Source organism: Tauraco erythrolophus, chromosome 20 (assembly GCF_009769465.1).
Source record: "Tauraco erythrolophus isolate bTauEry1 chromosome 20, bTauEry1.pri, whole genome shotgun sequence".
Lineage (NCBI taxonomy): Eukaryota > Metazoa > Chordata > Aves > Musophagiformes > Musophagidae > Tauraco > Tauraco erythrolophus.
Genome location: NC_141484.1, coordinates 2,942,956 through 2,964,892, shown reverse-complemented (window position 1 = coordinate 2,964,892; position 21,937 = coordinate 2,942,956). Strand labels below are relative to the sequence as shown.

The window sequence follows — 21,937 nt, the reverse complement described above, 5'->3', positions numbered from 1 at the left end:
GGGTGAAATGGCTCTGATGGGGCATTTCTGGGCAGATGCAGAGGCCCGGGGAGCTGTACGGGCCAAACCGAAGGGGCAACTGAAACTTAAGAAACCACCGGGATTTCTCAGCAGCTGAGTGAGGGTTTTCTGTAACGATTTTGGGCTCCGGTTTACGCACCCAGATCTTTCTTTGGACAAACCACAAGTGGATTTGTGTGACCTTGGCCAGGTGGGTCGGGTGGGAGCAGCTGCCCTCACCCCAGCCCCCCAAACCCACTCTCCTGCTCATAAAACTTAATCAAGACTGACATCTTTAGGGCCCCACAAAGAACAGCAGGAGCACGGGCAGCGAGCTGCCGGGGACAGACCGTGGCTTTATTCTGCCTTTCAACGTAGCAAACGGCATCTTCTCTAATATCACTGCAAAAATACTTTGCCTGGGTAAAATACTATGTATATACTGTACAAAGACATAAGTTTAATGTATCTTCCTGTAAGTACATTTATACACATAAAACAGCATAAATTAGAAAAGGGACAAACGGGTATATAAAATTCTGGTTACATACAAATCTGATTAAATTAGCATTTACATTGTGGTTCTAACATATAGTTTGTTAAATATAGCGCTGTGCATACAGTACGTTGACACCCCACCCAGACACAAATTCAAACAAGGGGCTAACGGGGCCAGGTATTCACTTAAACGCACCGTAGGAAAAAAACAGTGGCCCACCTTGGATTTTTATTATTTTTTCTCTCGTCTCAGGGACTCACAAATCTGTTCTTCGAAATTCCTGGCTTTTCCAAAGCACTTCCCAGCAGCTGTCCTAAGCGCGGATGTTTGCTTCTCATCATGACCTCTTCGCTTTGCCCGGCTGACCTCCACGGCACAAGATTATCTACCAAAATCAAAACAGAACGGCCTTACTTTTCCCAGCAACAGGGTGTGTTTCAAGTTGGTTTTTACACACATGGGAGGAGAAGGTGGAGGGATGTCCTGCAGTGTTTTACTTTCCATTCAAGGGCAGACTTGGGAGCTGTTGATTTATTTGCTCTCCCCCTCCCCAAATTTACAGTCCTGGGAACAGGAACCCTCTGGCTGGGTGACAAGGGTGTCTTGCCTCTAGCTGGCACTGGGCTGAGCGCAGCCACGCTTGCACAGTTCCATTACTGGGGGTGAGGTCCGTTTCCCTGGCTAAGTCCTCCTAAAAAGTTCAGCTCCTGGCATGGCGGGAGGGGAAAGGGACGTGCCGTGCATCACCGCGTCTCTCCGGAGTCTCCGGACGGAGCCCAGAGTTAAACACCTCCGTGTCAGAGTGGGTGAGGTGAGGGGGAGCCTGGCCCAAGCATCAGCAAAACCTTGGATTGGAAGAGAAAAGCAGGTGCACAGAAGAACAGGCAGCAGCGAGGGACCCTGAACTACTACTAGTTCAGCTACTCGTGCCCCGGGATGAGGCTGGAGACCCTGGGTGAGACATGCACCTACTTCTGCACGAGCCTTGGGCACTGGATTGTGTGTTTCCCAAGAGACCTCAGATAATGTATGGACAAACTGGGCTTCATCCTGCAAGCCCCAGCTGCCCAAAACACCTGTCTGAGCTACTGGGGCAGGAGCTGCCATGAAGAAGAAGAGGCCAGTCAAGTTCTGCCAAACTTGCTCATCCCCCACGAAACACGATTATTAGGAGAGCTCCACCACAAAATCCATTGCCTTTCCTCTGCTCACAGCCAGCTGTTAAAAAGAAAAAATCACTTAAAATCATTAGTGTCGCATATCCACGCAGCAGAACGAGCGGAACACCGTCCAGCAAACCGCGAGGAGGAACCTGGGCAAATACCCATCCCACGGAGCTGAAGATGCATCTGCAACCTGGCTGCTGGCGTTAAGATCCGCAGTCTGGAGCAGGGGGATGTGTGCAGACCCCACGCTGGGGGTTTCTCCCCTCTGCATCCAGCAGCGCTGCCGGGGTGAGGACGTCGTGCGGCCGTGGTGCACGGGCTGCTGGAGCGACCGCGGCAGGCAGGAGCCACGGGCAGCAGCATCCTTTGGCAGCACCGGCAGGCTGCCCAAACAGTTTTGGATGTGGGCAAAAATCGAGGTGAGCGAGGTGTTTTTTCAGACTGTATCAGCGAGGGGAAGAGCTGACCACTGACAGCCTGACTTAATGAAACAGATCTCCCAGTAAAACCTTCCCATCAGCTCTGGTCCTCAGGCTGGCAAGCTTCAGCGTGCAGCCAAACGTACGAATCATGTACGTCTAGAAAAGCACTGAGCGATCTGCTGGAAGACACCACCTTTCCTACTGAATCCCAGAAGTTCTAAGAAGATTGGATTGGATTCCAATTCCTGGGTGCATTCCTCAGACTGCCTCATTCCAGGCCATCTTGCCTGCTGAATCCTGCAGGATTTCTTTTGTCAAAGTTCACAGCGCTTCCCAAAATCTGTTCTGACCGTGCCTTGGTGGGGAAGCGCCGCTGCGGCAGCTCCCGAAGCCGCGCTGGCCGAGCAGCGCCCTGCCTGGCCCGAGGCGCAGACCAAAGCTCCTGACTCCGGGGGAATCCTCACCGACCCCGATAAACCCACTGAAATTTGGCAGCTGCTCAGGCAGGTAACCAGAAAACAGCTGGAATTGCCGTGACCATCTGCGGCCAGAGCTGGGTTTGCTCTTCCCATCCCACGAAGCCGCGCGGCGCCAGGGCCACGCAGCCCCTCCTGGCACAGCCCATGTGCGGCATCTTGGCCGGCTGTCCGTCTCAATACCGCCCAGGTCCTCTGCGCAGGATCAACAGCGGACCTGACCATCCCACGATGGTCATCCACCCCATCCATGCGAGCGAGAGATGTAACTGGACTGGTTTAACCTCTTGCCGTGGGCATCTCCAGCAGTCCTGGCACCCGCAGCAGCAACGCTCACATTCGTTCTTGTTGAGGCAGGTTCTTGTGAGCCCTCCTTGGGCTTCTCGTCTCTCCTCTGGTCTGTCCCTCCTTCTGTTTAACAAAGAGGCAGTTTTGGACAATCAGCAGCAGATTTTACGTTAGACCCAAGCTGCTTTTCCTTGCTCTTAACAGCGGAGCCTCTGAAGTCTCGCTTGAGGTCAGGGGAAGGCAAGATGTTTCCAAAGGGAGAGGAACGGCCGGGTCTGAGCTCTGCTGTTTCTCCAAAAGTACGTCCAAGTTCAAAGCCACTCGTGGCATGGGCTGCGGGTGCGTGTTCCATTTTGTCACAAGTTTTGAGGGTTTTTAAATGTCTTTTTGTTGCACGCTGGAAAACAAACAAAACCCTTCCCATGTTTCCGCAAAGCAGAACGCTGTCAAAACATTTTTGTTGGATAAGGTCAGGTTTTCTCTCTCTCCTCCGCACAGAAGTGACCGATTCCTGAAACCCCCCCTTAAAACGCGTCACCGAGACCGAACATCTCAGCGCTGAGAAAACAAGGACGCTGAGTGGAATTCAGAGCATCAAAACATCCCGACCACGCTCCTTGTGCGCTCCCGCAGCAGGAGCCGGCGCCGCACCAGCGGGTAGACCAGATGCAAAACACATTCCCGTCAGCAACGGAGGGGCAAAACCAAAGTCCCAGCTGCGGGGACTTGATCTGGAAGCTCCGATTGCTAAGCCACCGTATCGGGGAGTATTTGGGGAGGGCACCTTCCCTCCCACGCCACCTCCTCCCTAACAGTACACGGGAGTTGCTCTGTCAGGTTAATCCAGCCCAGGATTTTGACAGATCCAAGTTCAGTTAATAAAGCACCTGCTGTTGTACAGCTGGGCTTTGGGGCTGCTTTTATAGGAGACAGTCCCAGCAGGAAGGCTCACTCGGGAGCAGCGCGATTCCTGCTCGCTGGCATTCACTCGTCCCCAAATCACATGTCCAAGGAAGCAAAGGATTTCTCTCTGGCCCTGCTGCTCCTGCCAGGGGCCTGGGCCACCAGCTTCTCCGAGAACACAGGACTTTGACCCAGAGGAGGGACATCTTAAATATCCTTCTTGGGTAATGGGGTAGGACAACTAGAAGATTCTGGTTCTCGGTTTGCAGCAGGTTATGTTACAGGGAACAACAGAGAATGGGTCTAAGGTTCGTGCAATTCCAGTTGGACTTAGGCAGTGTTGTTTCACAAGGAATCATGAGCTAGTCGTCTTTTATCTAAATAACACTTTGTATCAGTCAATAGGAAAGTGCCTCACAGAGGTCAGCCTCAGCACGTGGAACAAATCCTGCCATCCCAATAAAGTTTTCACATCCTCCTTTTCAGGCAAAACTTCCAACAGCAGGATATGTAAAAATGGAGTAAGGGACTCGAAAGTCTGCCAAGCCTACAACGTGAAATCCATTACAATATTCTGCTGTATTAAGGCATTACTATTACGAAGACACCGCTGATTACAACCAGACCACAGCACGGTACCAACATCTGTCCATGTAGGGGTCAGGTACTTCACATAATAAATGGTGTGTAATAGGAAAAGGAGCCGGAGAGACACTGCCAGGCTGAAGTTAGATTTTAAAAAGCCAGTATCTTCTTCCAACGGTAACTGAGAAAGTGCCATATAAAAATTGGAAAACGGTTCAAAACTGTGTTATGCCTTTCATCTTTGTACTTGGAAAAGGATTTTCTTTTTCAGTTAGCTTGGAAATGAAGAGACTGGTGAGGCTCAGGTATGTTCCAGTTGCATTCCATAAGCTAATACAACTGACTGTAAATGCAACAGGGAATATTAAGTTTTTATTTCTAAATGATGGTATTGTTCAAATTAAAGCTATTCCTGGTAATACTAGAAATCTGCACGAGGCACAAAGGTCAGATCTGGATCTGAACGTCATTCTGCATCTGCACTTCAACTAGTTTGTTCAGATCCTTCTCTAATTACTAGGTTTGATCACCTCTGCCCCATCCCTAGCTGCCATTTAGTGGGGGTGTACTTTTCCTGGCACTGTCCCTGTATAACTTCATTAGTTATTTTAGGCTTCACAGTGAGCTGGGACAAGGTGGGGCAACAGCATCTCTTCTGTAAGAGGTTAATACTTTCTTCTTAGCATGAGGGCTGAACTGCAGTTTTAGGGGTCCCGAATGCTCACAGGAGGAAACTCATTCTCGTCATCAAGACACACTGGTCCAGTCGCAAACTCATGCTCTGGGATAACCTCTCCTCGCAGGGCACCACCGTCCTCTGAATAACCTGGCCAAGTAAAAACACAAAACATTACAGATAAATGGATGAAAGGAGGCTGGAAACAAACAGCAGAGACACTATTTTATCACCTTTTTAGCACAGAGCGTCTTTCTCTGGCTTTTTGGCAGAGCACTCAGGGAAGAAAAAGGCATCTCCATCAACACTACGGATTAGGGAATGGACTACATGGCCAGCTCCTGTGGCAGAAGCTTCCTCCTCCCACCATGAATGTAAACACCAATTCCAGAGTAAGATCCATATCTGTATGCAGACCTTTAGACTCTGGAATATAATAAGATTGTCACCCACTCTTCTGCAACAATTTAGCGCTAGCTTCGTTAGGGTAAGGTGTAACAGGTTCAGGAGAATCTGTAGCGATCTTGCCACGAAAATAGTGAGATCAGACTTTTACACCCACAGTTTCAACTCCTGGAAACCAGCCTGGCAGCAGCTGCTGTCTGACAAACTGTGGAGCTTGGATGTGGTTACGGCTCTGCTGGCGAGCCCGTCTGTGGTGCAGCTCTGCGCAGGAGGAGGAGCGCTGGGAAGGGGTCCCGGGAAGCAGAGCAGAAAATGCCTGGCCTGTTTTGGGTGCAGGGCATGAAGCGGGTGAGCTCCAAAGTCCGGCTGCCCCAGCCTGCGTTGCATAAGTGGTTTCTGGTTGAACCCTTGGAAGCTGGGAGACCTTCCACTTTGCCCCGGGTGGCATTCTTGGCTCTGCGTGAAGAAGGGCTGATGCGATGCTTACCTGGCATGGTGGAAGTTGAAGGCACTGTACTTTGTCTGGCTACAGTTGCTGCATAAGATTGAGGTAATGGAGGCTGAAGGTCGTTTTCCTTGTTCTCCTCCATCTTTCCTGAGCCAAGCAGACTAATTGAACAGGAGCAAGAGAGGGGAGAAGAGTTAGTTCTGATCCCAGCCGTTCCTCCCCCAGCACCAGCCAAGACAAGCACATGCATCCAGGTCTCCTTGAAGCACATCACCCACATGTACCCCTGCATCTGGGCACTGCCTGCAGCCCCAACAGCGCTGCAGAAGACAGCATTGTGCTCCACCAGTAAAGCAGGGGGGGAAGCAGAAGATAGGGAAAGCACTACTTCAGCTCGAGGACAATGCTGGCACGAGAATAGAAGGGAACAGATTGACCACAAAAGCTTTAGGTTACAAAGGCAAACAGTGTTTCTAATCACAGAGGGGGCTCCAAAGGGCTTCCAACAGGAGCGGACTAGATGGGAAAAGCAGCCCTGGCTAGTTTAGGATGGAGTTCGAGCAGAGATATAGTATGATGTAACGTTAACTCATGACCCAAGGGCCCTTTTCAGTCCTCTCATCCTAAGAGGAGCCCACATTCGAAGCTGGCTCGCCAGCTCCGGCCGGCCGCTCCGGGACGGGAGCAGGCGGGCGTCAGCAGTGTCCAGAGGCGGCGGGCGGCCGGAGCACGCTGGACAGCGCAGCTTTGAAGTGCTTTTGTTTTGTGGCTTTTTCACAAAACTGCTGGCATTTTCCTGGCCGTCGGCCACCTCCCGGCTCGGAGCACATGTTACATCGCACCCCACCCCAAAGGCTTCACATCTGGAGCCAAGGAGCCCAGATGTGGGGGGGGGATTACGTGCTTAATCAGATTTGCATACGAACCGAACAGCAGCACGGAAGACTTGCGTGCCCGCAGGCGTGCATCTGTGCCCGCTTTTGTTTACGGAAGTTCCCAGCGTCGCTCCACACCATCCTACCCCCAAAGTCAGCCCTCCAGTACCCAGTCACGCCTGGAGAAGGTGCTCTGCTCTCCTGCCACCATGGTGGTCAACGCTCTGCTGCTGGAGGCACCTCCCAAGGCACAGCCTGCCCACCTCTGCTGCCTGAGCTGAGATGTCCTGCAGCTGCCCGGGGATCTGAGATGCCTGAGATGTCCCACAACTGCCTAGGGATCTGAGATGTCTCTGGTTTCTCCTGCGAGAAGCCCCACGTCCCTGCCTCCTGACATGGTTCCCACCCACCTCTGTCAGATCAGGAAGCCAAAATCACAAAGTCAGTTCTACCGTTCTTGCTGCTACAGCTCCATTTTGTGCTTTCAGGTGAAATCTCCCTTAATTTTTTACAAGATCAGCCTCTGTATCAGGTGTGTCTGGAGGTATAGTTACCTGTGTTTCTTAATTAAGACACACTCCCCTCCGTCTTGCGGGTCCAAGTTATAGATATAGAGATGCCCATCCGACGTAGTCACCAACAGTCGAGGCAGCTTCTGAATCCTAACGAGAAAAGCATCATGAGTCCGAACAGATCTGCACTGGCACACGGACGTGGCATGCACCCGTGCGGCGTGCTCCGCAGGCACGCGTGCGAGATAAGGGGCTGCAGCAGTGGTGTTCTGCAGAGATAGCCCTGTCTGCTCGCAGGCTGGCATGGCAGAGGGCACGAAGATGTCAATACGTACGTGGAGAGGGCGCAGATGTTCCTTTGTCCGGAGATGTTCAGGCGGACAGTGGCAAAGGCTCGATCCTGGTTCATCATGCCCGATACCTGAGCAGGGAGGTAGTTGGTAGCAGCCTGGAACATCTTTCCCATGTAACCGCTCCAGGTGGGTGGCTCTTCTGGCCGGCTGAGGGGATGGCAAAGCAGCATCAGTGGGGCTACTGCTATTGGCTGAGACAAAACAGATCAGGAGGTGATCCTGATCCCAGATACGCAAAGGCTTTCTTCGGAGCACCTGCACACATTGTGCACTAGCCCAGCTGGATACAAGGGACGGGGCAGGGGACAGTGGCAGCTGATAAACCCAGAGGAGGCCTGGAGAGGCTGACAGCAGGGGTGCAGCGTGTAGCTTTTCTAGGGAGTGAATCCCGCAGGATGCAAGGCCAAAGAGGCAGTTTGCAGCTGGCATTGCTCATGGGCAGTCCACAGTGAGGAAACAGAGGCCATCTGCGTAAGGGCAGACGTCTGAAGCAGGGACACCCCTGGGGCAGGCGGGTTAACCCAGGGTGACCCTCTCACCTGTCAGTGAGATGCTCCAGTTTAAAGATGTGCACGGTCTCCGTGTTGCTGGAAGCAGAGAGGAACTGGGAATCCATGCTGAATACCAGAGAGCTGATGTTGACATACCTAGAGCCAAGCAAAGACAGGACCGGTCACTTCAGGGAATGCTGTTCACGGGAAACGGCTCAGTTTTGCTCACAGAGAAGAGGATGGGGAGGAAGGAGACCCATGCACGGCAAGGAGCACCCTGCCTGGCTGCTGCTGAGCCTGCGGCTGACTGAGAGCATTTCCCTGATCCCTTTGCTCAGCAGAGCTGCCTTGAGGCAGTGACAAACAGCCAGAGAGGTGGAAATGTCCTTGTCTGTGGAGTGAACATCTGCACCGGCCTCACTACAGCAGCTAAAGCTTCTGGTACTGCAAAGGCCAGGGAAGATATCCAAAGCACTGGGTAGTGGGATACGTGCGGCATGTCCTGCGCAGGCTGAGCAGGGCCAGGGTGTCTCATCATGGTGAGCTTTGTCTTTGCAGAAGTGGGTGTAAAATCACAGGCAGGTCAGGGATGGGAAGGAGGGAAAAGTCAGGAAAAGGGCTACTGAAAACATTTGAGGGAGCTGCATTTGAGGGCAGCAACAGCCCGTCCCCACCATGGGGACTTGGGTTCTGCGCAAATGGCTTAGTAGCTTCCAAACAGCTCCTTTGAGAGGGGAAGAGTTGGGCTGATGACTTTGGGGACTTCATTATTTCAAGTAAGAAACAAGAAAGGACAGAATAAATGGACAGAATCTACCTCTATTCTCTGCCATCGCCCTGTTCTGTGACACTCTGAACTGAATCACTAAACTTGCCGGAGGCAGCTGGGCACAGTGTGGCTGTCTGGCACAATGACATTTCTATCTGATACGCTCGCTCTTGTTTTCTTTCTGCAAAAGATGCCAAAGCCACCAGCATCTGACGTTGCCCTGTCCCTGCGTTTACATTTCTGCTTCGGGAGACCTCTGTGTACTTGTCACCAACAGAAGAATGAACTGACCTTTTCATCCCTCGCCGGAATTCATAGAGCTTTTGCCCACCAGGAACGGAAAATACACGAATGACTGTGCCCTACAAAAAATGCAAACGGAAAGATCACGCAGGAGCTGGGCAAAAAGCTCGAGCCCTTTCTCTGACACACCCAGGAAACTCAGGATGTGCAAAGGCCCCTCCTGTTTGCCGGCTGGGGTCAATCCGAACCCGATTTGCTGGTCTCTGACAAGTCAGAGTCCTTTGGGTGCCCCTCCTCTGTTGGCTGTGTTTGAGGACGGGCAGCTCAGAGGTCCCGCTCTCCACGCTCCAGGCAGCTGAGCTGGCTGGGACAGCCCTGCCAGCCGCGGGCAGAGCGCAGGCAGCAGGGAGGGGGCTCGCAGCAGCGCTCACTCACTTTTTCGGAAGCGCTCGCCAGCTTCGAGCCGGTGGAGTTGAAGGTGAGGGCAGCCAGAGGCCCGTCATGGGCAGGAATCACACAGGCTGTTTTCTGCGGGGCAGAAGGTAACGTGAGTGCAGAGAGACACGTTGCTCCTCGGACTGCGTACGGGCAGGGCGTTCCCTGCCTCGTGCCCTATCCAGGCCTGCTGATACGGATTCACGGGATCGTATCGCACTTACGGTATCCCTTCAACAACCTCAGCGTTCCTTATCTCTGCCCTGCCTTGAGCTCACTCCCCACCTACCACGGGCACTGTGATTACAGAAAACTCCTTGCAGGGGCAGAAGTTCTCAGCTCCCCACTTCTCCAGGCTGCGGGATCGCCGTTTCTGAAGCCTGGCATTTCTTTGTGCAGCGACGGAGCCGGCCTCCCTGCAATCCGCCGGGCTGTACGGCAAATCCTGCCGCAGCGACACCGCCGCGATGCCGGCAGGAGCCCGGGCCCCTGCTAGCACCTCTCCCAGCAGCCGCGTGTTTTCCCTCTGTGCTCTGCTCCTCCCCTGCTGCAGATCCTTAGCTCCCGCTGCACGTACGGAGCGACAGCCTTATGTAATCCAAAGCCCTGCCATAAACAGCAGATAATCATGACTCTGCTTCCATTCAGGGACAGATTTCCTGAGGAGGACTTTGGACACCTCACCCTCTCCATGACATCGGGTCTGGCATCCCTTCCAGCTTGCAGCGTGGCAAAGCGGCTGCTCCAGGTCCTGCACTGTGCCTGGAGGAGCTCCAACCTTCCCTGAGCCACCCTGATCACATCAATACCATGGAATACGCTGCTGAAGCCCCTATAGGAAGCTCCTATAGGAAGCCTCTATAGGAAACCCTGTGTCAAGCAGCTGTGGGGTAATGGGTCACGTTTCCCTTAATATCCCGTACTGGGAGATGGATGTCCTGATCTGAAGAAGCTGTCTGCTTCCCATGGCGTCCAAGCAAGGAGGATGGGGAACGTGCCTGCCCCGGGCGATTCCCTTGCAGTCTAGCTCGGTGGAGTGTATTTATTCATCCCTCCCAAAGGCCCTGTTGGCTTTGCTGTGGTTCTGTTTGTTTTCAGTCCCTGCCGGTATCCAAACGGGCGAGCTTCGCACTTACCAAAGTATTTCCGTCGTAAAGCGCGATCTCTCCTCTGGTCGCGCTGCCGGGATAAGCCAAGTAGGAGTTGGCATGGTTGATTGAGAGAGCGCACAGACCTGGCAAGGCGAGAAGGACGCCGCTGAGGTTGTTTGCTAGTGGAGGATGGAAAGCAGAAACGCGGCCATGGACACCGCAGGGGGTTCAGGCTTTGTCTCATTTTGGGACAGTGTCCGGCACCGGGGCTGCGTGCTGGCAACGCCTCGGCCATGGGGACACCTGCTGGTATGGGACAGTACGGTCCCTTCTCCCAGCCACCGTCCTCCTCCAAACCCTGCTCAGAAGGAGCCCGGGTCCTGCTTTTGGGCACATTCTTGGCTTGCCCCTCCCTTAACCATCTCCTTTGAGAAGGCAAGAATAGGTGCATGAAACACAGCAAGGGCCATCAGGGCTGACAGGACTCCTGCCCAGGCACATCTGGGCACCTCCAGATGTGCGCAGGGGGTAAGTGCAGGGTCAGAAGCTCGGATGAGCAGCCCTGGTATGAAGGCTGGCATGGCACGGCACGGCACGGCACGGCTGTGGGGCTGGGCAGCGCCGTTTCCCTTTTCTCTGAACGGAAAAGGGAAGCAGAGAAAGACAAAGCAAATGCCACAGCTGTGCAGGGAGCTTCCGGCTGACAAGGAACTTGACCCTAGCTAAATTTTAACCACAGAGGGAATTCTTCTCCATAATAGCCATCTGTTTTTACACCAACATGAGCATAAAGGTTCCCAAACACCCCTTTCAAAGTGAGCAGGAATTACGGGATGAGACAGGGATGGATGGGTCCATCCGCCTGTCCCCATGGTGACCTCGGAAAAGAGCATCTCTTCCTGCCTCTCATTTCTGCCGCTGGCTGAGGACCCATCCTGGTGAATCCTGTCACATACAGAAACGGGTCTCACTCACTTCCTGCGCCACGTCCGCGTGCTCACAGTCCTCCCAAATCCGACTTGAGGCTTCAGCACGACCCGAGCTTCCCGGCCCTTGCTGGGGGAAATCCCACCTTGTCCCCTCCATGCGGAGGAAGCGCGGGGTTAAAGGGTGCCGGGAACGCTGCCAGGCTCCCCGAACAGGACGGCTGGATAGGCAGGACGGGCGCACACATGCCGTGCGAGCCGTCGTGTCAGGACACGGCCCTGGCCCTGGCCCAGCAGCAGGGAAGGATCGGCTGAAGCTCTCGTTTTAGGTCATTGTTTATAACTAAACAAAGAGACCGCAGCGGAGCCAGGAGCTGCAGGATCGGCCAGGAGCCCCAGGGATCCACTCCCTATCAATCAGAGGCGTTCCATCATGCCAGGGACACGGCACGCACCGAGCAGAGGTGCAGCAGCAGCAAAGTGCAGGCGGTTAAACAGCACGAGGAGGGCAGAGACGGCCCCGAGACTGCTCGTGGTGGGCAAGGGTGTCCATTCGGGATGGGCTTCCCTCGGCCCAGGCAGCGCAGGGGGGGTCAGCGCAGCCCCTTCTCCAAGCAGAGGATCTCGAGGAGGCTGGAGCTGAACAAAGCGAGCTCTGAGCGGCTGGAGTGAGTCACCCGCTGCCTCTGCTCCGCGCCGGGCTGGGAGAGGCAGACGGAAACCCGGCCAGGGGAAAACACAGACGTGAGTGTACTGGGCTGACCTCAGGGACGCACGAAGAACGGGGATCGCGAGGGACACAGGCAGCCTTTGGAGATGCTCCTCTGCTCTCGGCAGCCCCCCAGCCCTGATGAGGGTGGTTGTATGCAGTGGTGGGCTCGGGAGGGAGGAGGGAGGTTGGTGCTGCTCAGGGTGGCACCTTTGGGAATGCCACATTGTAGGTGGCTTCCCTGAGAGCACGGAAAAAGGTACCACATCCCAGAAGCCACGCCTTGTCCTCAAGCCAGCAGGTCCAGGCAGATCTGAGGCTTGCAGGAAGCCACAAGAGATGGTTTCCAAAGCTGCAGTTGTCCCTGAGATGTATCCCCATGGCACACGTCAGCGTGAGCACTGCAACCTCCTCGGTGCCAATCCTGCCCCTGAGATGTGCCACATGAAACAACTGGCTTGCCCACCATGGGCATCTTCCTCTCCTGCATGGAGGAGGCTGGACCGGGAGCCAGGTCCTGGCCAGGACCTCACTGCGACTGACCAGAGGGTGTGCAGCAAAGCCCGTTCCTCACCATGCCGGTGTTACCGTGCCCATGGTGAACACTCTGGGGGGATGGGTGGCATGTTTGATCCCACACCCCTCACCACAGATCCCTGCTCCGAAAAGGGTTGTCCAAAGAGTGGTGAGGCTGGACTGCCTCGGCCTCCCGGACACGCTGTCCTCAAGGTCATCCTTGGGACCAAAGCAGATGGTCCAGGGACAAAGGGAGCACGCGTGGCACAGCGCTGTCACTCAGCTCATTTTGATGACAGATGCTGCTGTAAAAGGGTTTGAAAAAATTAAGCCCCTCTGGAGTCCTGTGATCCTCAGCAGCCTGGTGCCGTCCCGGTGAGCGCTGATCGCTGTGGCTCCTAAATCATGACCCGAACGTTCAGCCCCGCTGCAGAACAGCTTCAGGCCTGGCTATCCCAGCCCTTCCTGCCGCTGCTGGGCTTTCTCAGGAAGGCTTTAAACTTTAATTATATTTGCAGTATTTAGTATGTTTAATCCACATGGAGAGGCCATCTGTTGAGACCTGAAGTAGGTCAGGGGAGCCGCCGGAATAGCGTCCCTTGAAAGGCCAGAAGCCGGGCGCGAGCGCGTCAGCAACTTCCCCATCACCCGCCCGTGAATCGACGCTGCAGCCCGCGACCGCCCGGGATAGCACAGCGACGCACGGCAGCGCTGCCGCAGGCGCTCCGCCAAGTTTCCCTCTCCCTGGCTAAAAATAGCTCCTCTCCCATGAGCAGGAAAGCCGGATTCACCCTACGCTGCACAGAGAGGATCTGTTCTGCAGCCACCTGCCCTGCCCCTTGGCTTTGTGGTGTCTGGGGAATCATATCAGCCCAGCCCGGGCTCCTGGGAACTGCCTGGCAGGGAATGAGCGCTGTGCCTGGCTGTGTTTTCTGCCCTGGGTGATCTTCACGGCGCTAATCCCTTTGGGAGCTGACCCCAAGCCCGTAAGTAATCACAGGAGCTTTCTACCTTAGCGGAGCAGTGCATGTCCGTGGCCAAGAGAAAACCTGGGATAACCACAGGGCTGCAGGGAGCTCCGAGCTCTGCAGCACGGCGTGACGCTGCAGAGCTGACTCACGCCGGCAGCGCGGGGAAGCGGAGCTCCTTTGTCCGGAGAGGAAAAACGCCGCGGGACTCAGTGACGCAGGGCACAGCGAAGGAAGGGCAGGGAGCCGCAGAGGGAGAGTTTCAAGTTGTCCTATGTGTGGAGGGAAACTTGCAGTGCTGGCCTGCCTGACAGCTTTCTGCTTGTGAAAGGGAATAAAGGCACGCTGCGGGAAGCCGTGAGCTGCACGGACATCCCACGCGAGGACACGAAGGGATCGAACCTGGGCGGTGAAGTCAAACCACGCTGACCATTTCTGCTCGCCTTTGCTGCGTTTGCTCAGGACAAAGCAGGGTTTTGCTCAGGACAGAGCAGGATTTCTGCTCTCCCAAGCCCAACTGAATGCCTCCATGCATTTCTGGCTCCCCAGTGTTGAATTAGGATATACAAACCACAGGCTGGTTTAAATTCTAACACAAGCATCATGGCTCTACAAAGTTCCTGCATGGCAGATCTCTCCCATTCACACAGCTCTGCTATGCTTACCTGTTATATTTGGAGGCATATCCAGAATAGTCTTCAAAAGCTTCATGTCCTTAATGTTATGGATGTAAATTGACTCCTCCAGGCAAACAACCAGCCTCTGCAAGGACACAAGGGACATGCAATGCAACCTCACCAGCATGGGCATGGTGCCTCTGTCTGCTGCTCCCACAGTTCACAAACCCAAATCTTCACTGTCAGAAAAACTCAACAGGAATTTCTCATGCACTGAAATGTAACAGAAACACGATCTCTTCTGCTTCTCCATCCCCTCTCGCTGGACAAGCTTTGATTTTATATGACTCTGCTTTCGAGAGCTGCCTGCATCTGGTCTTGCTTTAGAAAGCACATAAAACATCATGACTCCTTCTCTGCTACTCTAAGAGCTGATCTTCCACATTCCCAGACCCCAGGAACAGGAAGACACATCAGGGTTACACCCTGGCCATGGGGCCTTGAGTACCGTCCATTCCTACCCCAACTTTTGTTTGCAGTTCTTTTCGTAGCAAATTCCTTTCTGATCACAAAGACCAGGCAGCAGAGAGGCTGCCAATCCTGCCTGTCAGTATGCCTACAGATGGGGCTACATGCCCCTTGTCCTGGCTTTTTCCTGATTTAGGAGCGAACATTTGGGTGATGGGCCTCCCACTGCTTCTAAACCTAATGCATCTGTTCAGCAAATTAATGTTTCTTTTCCCATTCGGCATCAGCAGGCGAGACTCTGCTTTACGTGCCCCGAGTTGTGCGGCAGAATTGTATAAAAATTGGGCTGGGAAACGTTTGTTCAGAGACAGTCCCAGTGGTTAGTGTCTCACACCGAGGATTTACACCGCCTTGGCAGATGGGCAGGGTATTTCCAAGTTAACGTGCTCGTACCTCTTCTACCGAACTTGCCAGGAACGGCCACCCCCCCAGCGGAGAGAGGAGCTGCCAAGTGTGGGGAGGACAGGCAGAGAGGAAAAAGGAAGCCTAATGCTACAACCTTAGCACCAGGTCGCCATCTCCAGCACCACTCAGCTTGGTCTGGATCTCTGTGTCACCACGGAGGCACTTCACATAGAGGCTTTTTTTGGGACCAGGCTTTGGATCTGGCTGAGGGGTTGTGTTCTAAGTCCCACCTATGTTACAGCCAAGTGTCCAGCAGCGCTGAAACCTCCCGATAAAAACGTAAGGCCAGACTCCATCCAGGCTCCTGAAGCTGGAGCACCCGAATCCATGTACAGGAAGCCTCCACCTCTTTAGAAATGAGGCCACTTATTTAGTATCTAAATGTGGAGCTTAGTCACTAACTTCAAACACCCACATTAGAAAATCTTTGCCTTGCACCACCATTACTCTCAGATCAAACTCTTTCCCACTTCTATTCCTGCTAACCACAGCATCTGGGGCTGTGTCAGAGCCATTCTGCATTTCCAGGAAGACTTTGCCTTTTCTACAGTAACAGCCATCAACTTGGTAGCAGAGACCGTCAGAGTAATATTTATACAGCTGATTTCAGCAAAGCCACCATGTGCTTTCCCAGAACTGCACAACTCACTTGCTATTGATGCACAGGTGAAGGGAGGTTTCCAGATGATGGCAAAACAACAGCCAGAGCTGCAGGAAGAGATGCTGGCACCGACAGGGACAAAATCCAGGAAAGTGATGGGGGTGGGAGGTCAACTGGTGAAGGAGGCCTGGAGAAGCTCACCAGGACTTGGAGGGGGCTGGTGCTCTGGCTCCTGCCCTCCGTGCAGCCCTGTAGCCCATCAGTGCAAACCCTGCTGAGATGAGGAATGGGTTTTGTCCTCGCTGTGCACACAAACGGAGCCTCAGAGAAGGTGCCTGGCGCTGTGATGGGTACACGGGGTGCAGGGCACCGAGTCTTGTACAAAACGTTACTGCTCACCAGTATTTTTCATTAGGACTCCAGTTTGACACAAATCAGGTTGGATAACTGAGTTGTGTGTTGAGGACTTAGACGTGCCGGGTATGGACACAGCCAGGGAAAAGTACCAAACCTCTCCAAAGGGCTCAGCAGGGTTTTGGCAGTGAATGAAGAGCCAGGGAGGCTGTGGGAGAGCTTCTCACCGGTCCCACAGCACAGCCTTGTTCCCCACTTCGAGACAAATCACCACCTACCTCAACACACTTGAGAGTTATAACGGAGCTTGGAACCAAGAATTCCCATGGATCAACAACAACTGAGGGACTCGCTCCTTTGCACAACGACGACTTTTTCACAGAGAGATCAAATCAAAACATGCACCATTTGGTGGAGACCTGTTCCTGTTTTATTTGCCACTGTTTTCCTCTGTTAATGCCTTGTATGGGATTTGGCTTTCTCTGGACTTTTAATGCAGTATCGCTGTCACACAGAAGCCCGGGCAAAAGGCTCCGGTGTCACAGCACACGCAGAACCTGTCACCACTTTAAATCCTGAATGTAGACTGAAAAAGTGATTTCTCTGCTATCTACCCAAGTATCTGCAGCATCTTCAAATCTCTCCAGGTTTGTCTGTGTTACGGCTGGAGGATGAGCTCAGCCCAGGATTTGAATCCAAGTTCATAAAGCAGCCAAGGAACGCAGATGCATCATCTTCAGGCCATCTCCACAGCAGCACATGGGGAAAAGCCTGAACTTATTTTATCCTCACACTAATCTCCTAGAGCTGCTAAGCAGAACCTCCCAGTTTATTTTTATGCATATACATCTATCTGCAATTCAAAGAAAGTCTTTATTTTGCCAGCTCCATTGTAAGTTTAAGTGAAAAAAATCAATTTAGGACAGATTTAATTGTAGTACAGGAACTTCTGGTCAAACAGAGCTTTACTGGAAACTCAACCCAGAGTTTCCTTATGGGAGAGCCTTACTGCAGGACTCACTGTTGCTAACTGAGGAGAGGCTGATTATATACAATTACACAGACTGGTTATTTCTTCATCATAAAATGTCCTCTGCTTCTTATGGCATATACTTTGAAAATAATTACGGACAAAAAGAAAATATGACTTAAAATCCTCCAAAAGGGCTCCAGCTTGCACGAAGCTGTGTCAGTTCAGAGAATAACACTCTAAAAACCTTCTTGTAAGTGGCCTGAATGTTTTCTATACCTTTAAAAATAAAACAAAGCTGCTAGCAGTACTTGAGAAGCAGCCTTTCACCTCATCCACAGAGTTCAAGTTACTCCTGGGTTTAGTTACCAACTCTGAAGGTCTGATCTGCAACCAAGATGGCAGAGGTGGGCCTGAAGTCAGGATGTGGAATCCAAGGGAGGGAGGAAGATGAAAAGGTGGCTTTTTGGCAGAGCTGCATGCTGAATAGGCAAGAAGGCAGGCAACAAAAAGTCTTTGTGTAACTGCCACAAAAACAAGGACTCAGCTTCATTTTACTGAAGCAAACAGTTGTGGCAGATGGTATCTGCAGCCATCCTGCTCCTCTGCCAGAGGTCACCAAGCCTGGAGTGGAGCTGACAGAAGAGGACAGGTACCTACCCCTCCAGCCCCACTTCACAGTCTCTGTGCAAACCTACCCAGGCCGCCAGCAGGGTCCCAGCTGGAAAGTCATCACTAGCAAAGAGCCAGAGTGGGAAAACTCTGGCTAACACTTTTCCCAGCCTCTTACCTGACGGTTCAGCCGGATGGACAGTATCTTACTGGAATAGCTGTAGTTGCAGATCTCTGTGCCTTTCTTGAAGTGGTAGACATTCATCTGCTGTGGCCTGGCATGACTGACCACAACCACAAGGCTGCTGGAGAACAGACGCTCCACGATGTAAACATCTGGGATTTCATCTGGGCACAGAAGGAAAGCAAGACAGTCTTTAGCCTGGCTTATGGTTGCTTCGTTTGCAGCAACCAGTGAGACTCAACTCAGAGGGAATCGGGTTGGAAGGCTCAGTGCCAAGGTCTTCAACATCTGCTTTTGTTAAAAATCTCTCCTACCTGGCACAAAGCATTTAGGTGAGAGCAAGAAGGGGTTAATAAACGTTCCCCTGAAGGCAGAATTTAAGCCAGGCCCCTTTGACATCCCTGTTTGGCCTTTCCTGGGCAGGGCCCTCCAGCTGAAGCTAATCCTTGGGAAGGGGATAAAAAAGGGAGGAGCTCAGCCAGCTTGGTTAGGGGTTTTCTTGGAGGGAGTGAGCAAGCTGGGCTTTATTGAGGTAAGGAACAAGCTGTGTGTAACTCACTATTTATTCTGTGGAGTGTCTGATTTCTCCCAGCCTCTTCAGGGAAGGCTGACATGTTTGAGCCCTCCCTGTCACTGTGATTGTGGTCTCTAGAGAGCTCTAGCATGGCTGTGGTGAACAGTCATGTGGTAGGTCTCGCAGAGACCATGTCTGGGATGGTGCCTGTTGGGTTGGGAAGGCACCATTACAATGGTCCTGGAGGACCTGTACCTAAACCATGAGGTGCTGTGACTTCTAGTGCAGGCAGCCCTAAATGGTGCTCAGTGCTGGGGCTGTGTGGTGTTGGAGGTCCAAGGACTGCTCCACGGCCATGATGTGGGACTGCTCATGTCTCAGCCCGTCACTTTGTGTGTCACCAGCAGGGATCTGTTTCTCTTTGGCTAGACTCTGGGGGCAATCCAACCCCCTAAATACTCTTTAATATAAGTTTATGGCTTGCTGCTGTATAGCAGCTCAGTTATCCTGTGAGACAGGAAAGGAGCCTGGACTTTGCTCCAGATGATGCAGCTATGTCTGGTTGCTGAGGCTCCTTGTATTGCCAGTGGAGACAGACTAGCACCTCCCAGGAGTGAGGTGTATTTTTGGTGCATCTTAGCTGAAACACTTCTGGCCGTGGCCTGAGCCAGGCTAGATAGAGTACATGCTCTGAGGCCTGACTTGTTTTGGGCTGTTAAGTGCATTGCATGCTGCTGTGAGCACAGCTAATAGCTGAAAGCCTGCTGTGAATGACCTTCTTACATGGGAAACCTGTTAAAAACATCTTGCTTGTAAATACCACATTGGATTAAAAGCCTGCAAGTTATCCAGCATCCACGCTGGGATTCTGCAGTCTCCTGTCCATGCATCTGAAACATGCTAGTGATAAACTACCTCTGAATGCTGGTTTGCAGGACAAACTACTGTCATCAGACTGACAGCAGTGAAAAACAAGCTGGACTCTAAACTTGTGGGACTCCTTCAACTTTATTAAAGTATTACTGACTGTTCAGAAGCTTCTCCAAGGCTGTAGCTCACTCTAAAGGCTGCTGCGCACAGGGCAATAACCAGAACTGTTCCTCTCCTGACATGGGTACAGCAGAAACAGCTGCCACACATGCAATGGCAGAGCAGAACCAGCCCCTCGGTGCAGTACTACAGGTACAGTCTGTCAGCCAACATTCCACTGCAGCAAAACAGGAGACTTACTGCTTTCATGGACCTGGTCCAGTTGCTCCACAGAACTTAAGGAGAAAAGCCTGTATCCAGTTGTTGTTCCAATTGCCAGGGAGCTGCAAAGACAAGACAAAAGCTTGCTAGTGTAATTCTTGTGGCCTCCAGGTGATAGCAAGAGTCCCTGCATGTAGGGGAAATGGGTATTTCCTGGTACAGTGATCTGTGAAGGCACAACTTCAGTTTCCAATCTCAACCTAAAGCATTTAAGGTAACAAATGAAGAATCCTGCTTTCTATCTGAGGCTACTGCAGCCTACAGAAGGACAGACTTGTGAGGGCTACAGAAGCTCTGCTCGTGGCAGTGGGTGCAGGCATGCAGCACAAGGCACAGCCATGCCAAGCGCTGGCTCTGCTCGGTTCCAGATATAGTAAGAAGCAACGTCCAGGTCTTAAATCAGCAGCCAGCCCAGAGTGCCAACGCACAGCATTCGTGCTGCTGGTGGTGGTGGTGGCCAGCAGGTTCACGTCAGCAGCGTGTTGCCACCCATCGAAGCGCTTTTTGTTTAGACACAGTAAATGCAAAGCAGTGCTGCAAAGGTAATGGTATTTCCAGGTGTGAGACTGTTATTAGTGATTCTTATCTTGCACCCCATGATCTGGGCTGATCCTGGCTCTGAGCTACAATTCCGGACACCGTGCAGCTCTCTGCTTTGGGATGTCTATTGTCCTGCTTGGAAATGCTTCTTAAATGACCAGCTTTGAAGCAGGTAAACCACAGGTTAGCAAGAGTGTAAGGGTGAGAGGCTCCAAGGCAACCCTCTGGTGTCTTGAGGTGGTGGTGGGGTGGTACTTTGGGGGGTGCCTGTGCAGGGCTCTCGGCACAGAGCCCTGGGCAACTTTGCCACCTACAAAGTGGCCGCAGCACAGGCCAGCCAGAGATCGGCACGGAGGGGCTGTCAGCAGACAAAGCCCTCGCAGAAAGTCTTCTCTGATCATCCGAAAACTCTTCCCAGACTGCTGCGGAAGTAAAACGCAGTGATTCCTCTGAGTGTGCTGCCTCCCTCGGGCTCCCAGAGACCGAACTCGGGGCAGCTGAGGATGTCCAGCGAGATCCCGGTGCCCCAAAGAGGGGCCCGGGGGATCCTCAGGGCCAGCCCCGTTCGGGCCGCGGGGGGAACGGCCGAGCCCCACGGAGCCGGATCCGTGGGGGGGTCCCCACGGGGATCGCCCCAGACGGGCTCGCCCCTGCAGGACCAGCGCTATCGGAGGTCCCGTGGGGCCAACCCCGCTCCGACCTGCCATGCCCCGCGGGGGCTGTGGGACCAGCCCCGCTGCGGGACGCCGCGGGGCCGAGCCAGCCCCACCCGGCCGCCGTCGCCCCCCCCGCCCCGCGGCGCCCGCCCCGCTTACGTGCAGTCCTGGTTGTAGGAGAAGCAGCTGAGCGCCGCGGGCGCCCCCGGGGCCTCGGCCGCGGCCTCCATGGAGCGGGCGCGGCGGCTCGGCCCGCTCCGGCCCCCGCGGCGGCTCCGGCCCCGGCCCCGGCCCGCTGCGCTGGCGGCCGCCGGGGCGGTGCCGCCTCCCATTGGCCCGCGAGCCGCCGGAGGCACCGCCCAGCCCGCCGATGGACTCGCGGATAGACCTATCCGCTACGGGCGGCAGGAAAAGCCCCGCCTCCGAGGTTGGCGGAACCGGCTGCTATTGGCTGGCGGCGGGGAACAGCTGTGCGTGGCCACGTGGTGATGTTGTGGTTGCATCAGACGCGCCCGGGCAGCTGTGGCGGGCGGGGAGGGGGGGGGGGTGGCACATCTGGAGGGGGCTCACCGCTGCCTACAGCGGCCGGAGCGGCGGTACAGGGAGGGGACACGCGTTCTGCCGTGGCGCGGTACAAGGAGGGGCAGCAAGTGGATGTTGGGGGGGGGGGAGCGGGTCTGGCGTCAGGGAAGCGCCGTGCGGGGTGGGCGAGGGGCTGGAGCCTGGAAGGGCTCAGGGGTGCGGGAAAAACACCGGTGTCTCACTGACCGGAAAACAAGACAGCCCTCTTCTCTGCCCCCTTGGCTAAATAGTGCCTTGAAGGGTCTGGTTTTTCCTCCTTTACACAATTTAAACTTCCTGCGTTCGTGCCCAGAACAGCTTTATTCATGCGATTAGTGCCGCCGCTACCTGGCGGGGTCAAATCTACCGGGGAAAATACAACGAAAAA

General features: G+C 53.8%; 1 protein-coding gene across 1 annotated transcript; it reads right to left on the bottom strand.

The window, feature by feature from the left end:
- Positions 1-345: 345 nt before the first annotated feature.
- WIPI1 (WD repeat domain, phosphoinositide interacting 1) lies at positions 346-21,218 on the bottom strand. The gene is made up of 13 exons (XM_086623897.1): positions 21,148-21,218; positions 19,772-19,854; positions 18,022-18,191; positions 14,422-14,518; positions 10,683-10,780; positions 9,547-9,639; positions 9,160-9,230; positions 8,148-8,255; positions 7,591-7,755; positions 7,298-7,405; positions 5,908-6,029; positions 5,065-5,165; positions 346-884 (listed from the first exon to the last, which is right to left on the bottom strand). Exons 1-13 carry the CDS (start codon positions 21,216-21,218, stop codon positions 837-839), a joined length of 1,335 nt encoding a protein of 444 aa, XP_086480023.1. The 3' UTR covers positions 346-836.
- Between the last annotated feature and the right edge of the window lie 719 nt (positions 21,219-21,937).

What these genes read in the sequence shown, in the direction of transcription:
- WIPI1 (XM_086623897.1), bottom strand. Translation starts at nt 21,218, where the DNA reads ATGGAGGCCGCGGCCGAGGCCCCGGGGGCGCCCGCGGCGCTCAGCTGC. An exon ending in TTTACGACGGAAATACTTTG is followed by an intron (nt 9,640 to 10,682) that starts GTAAGTGCGAAG and finishes TCTGCCCCGCAG; the next exon opens with AAAACAGCCTGTGTGATTCC. An exon ending in CTGGAGCATCTCACTGACAG is followed by an intron (nt 7,756 to 8,147) that starts GTGAGAGGGTCA and finishes CCATCCCCTCAG; the next exon opens with CCGGCCAGAAGAGCCACCCA.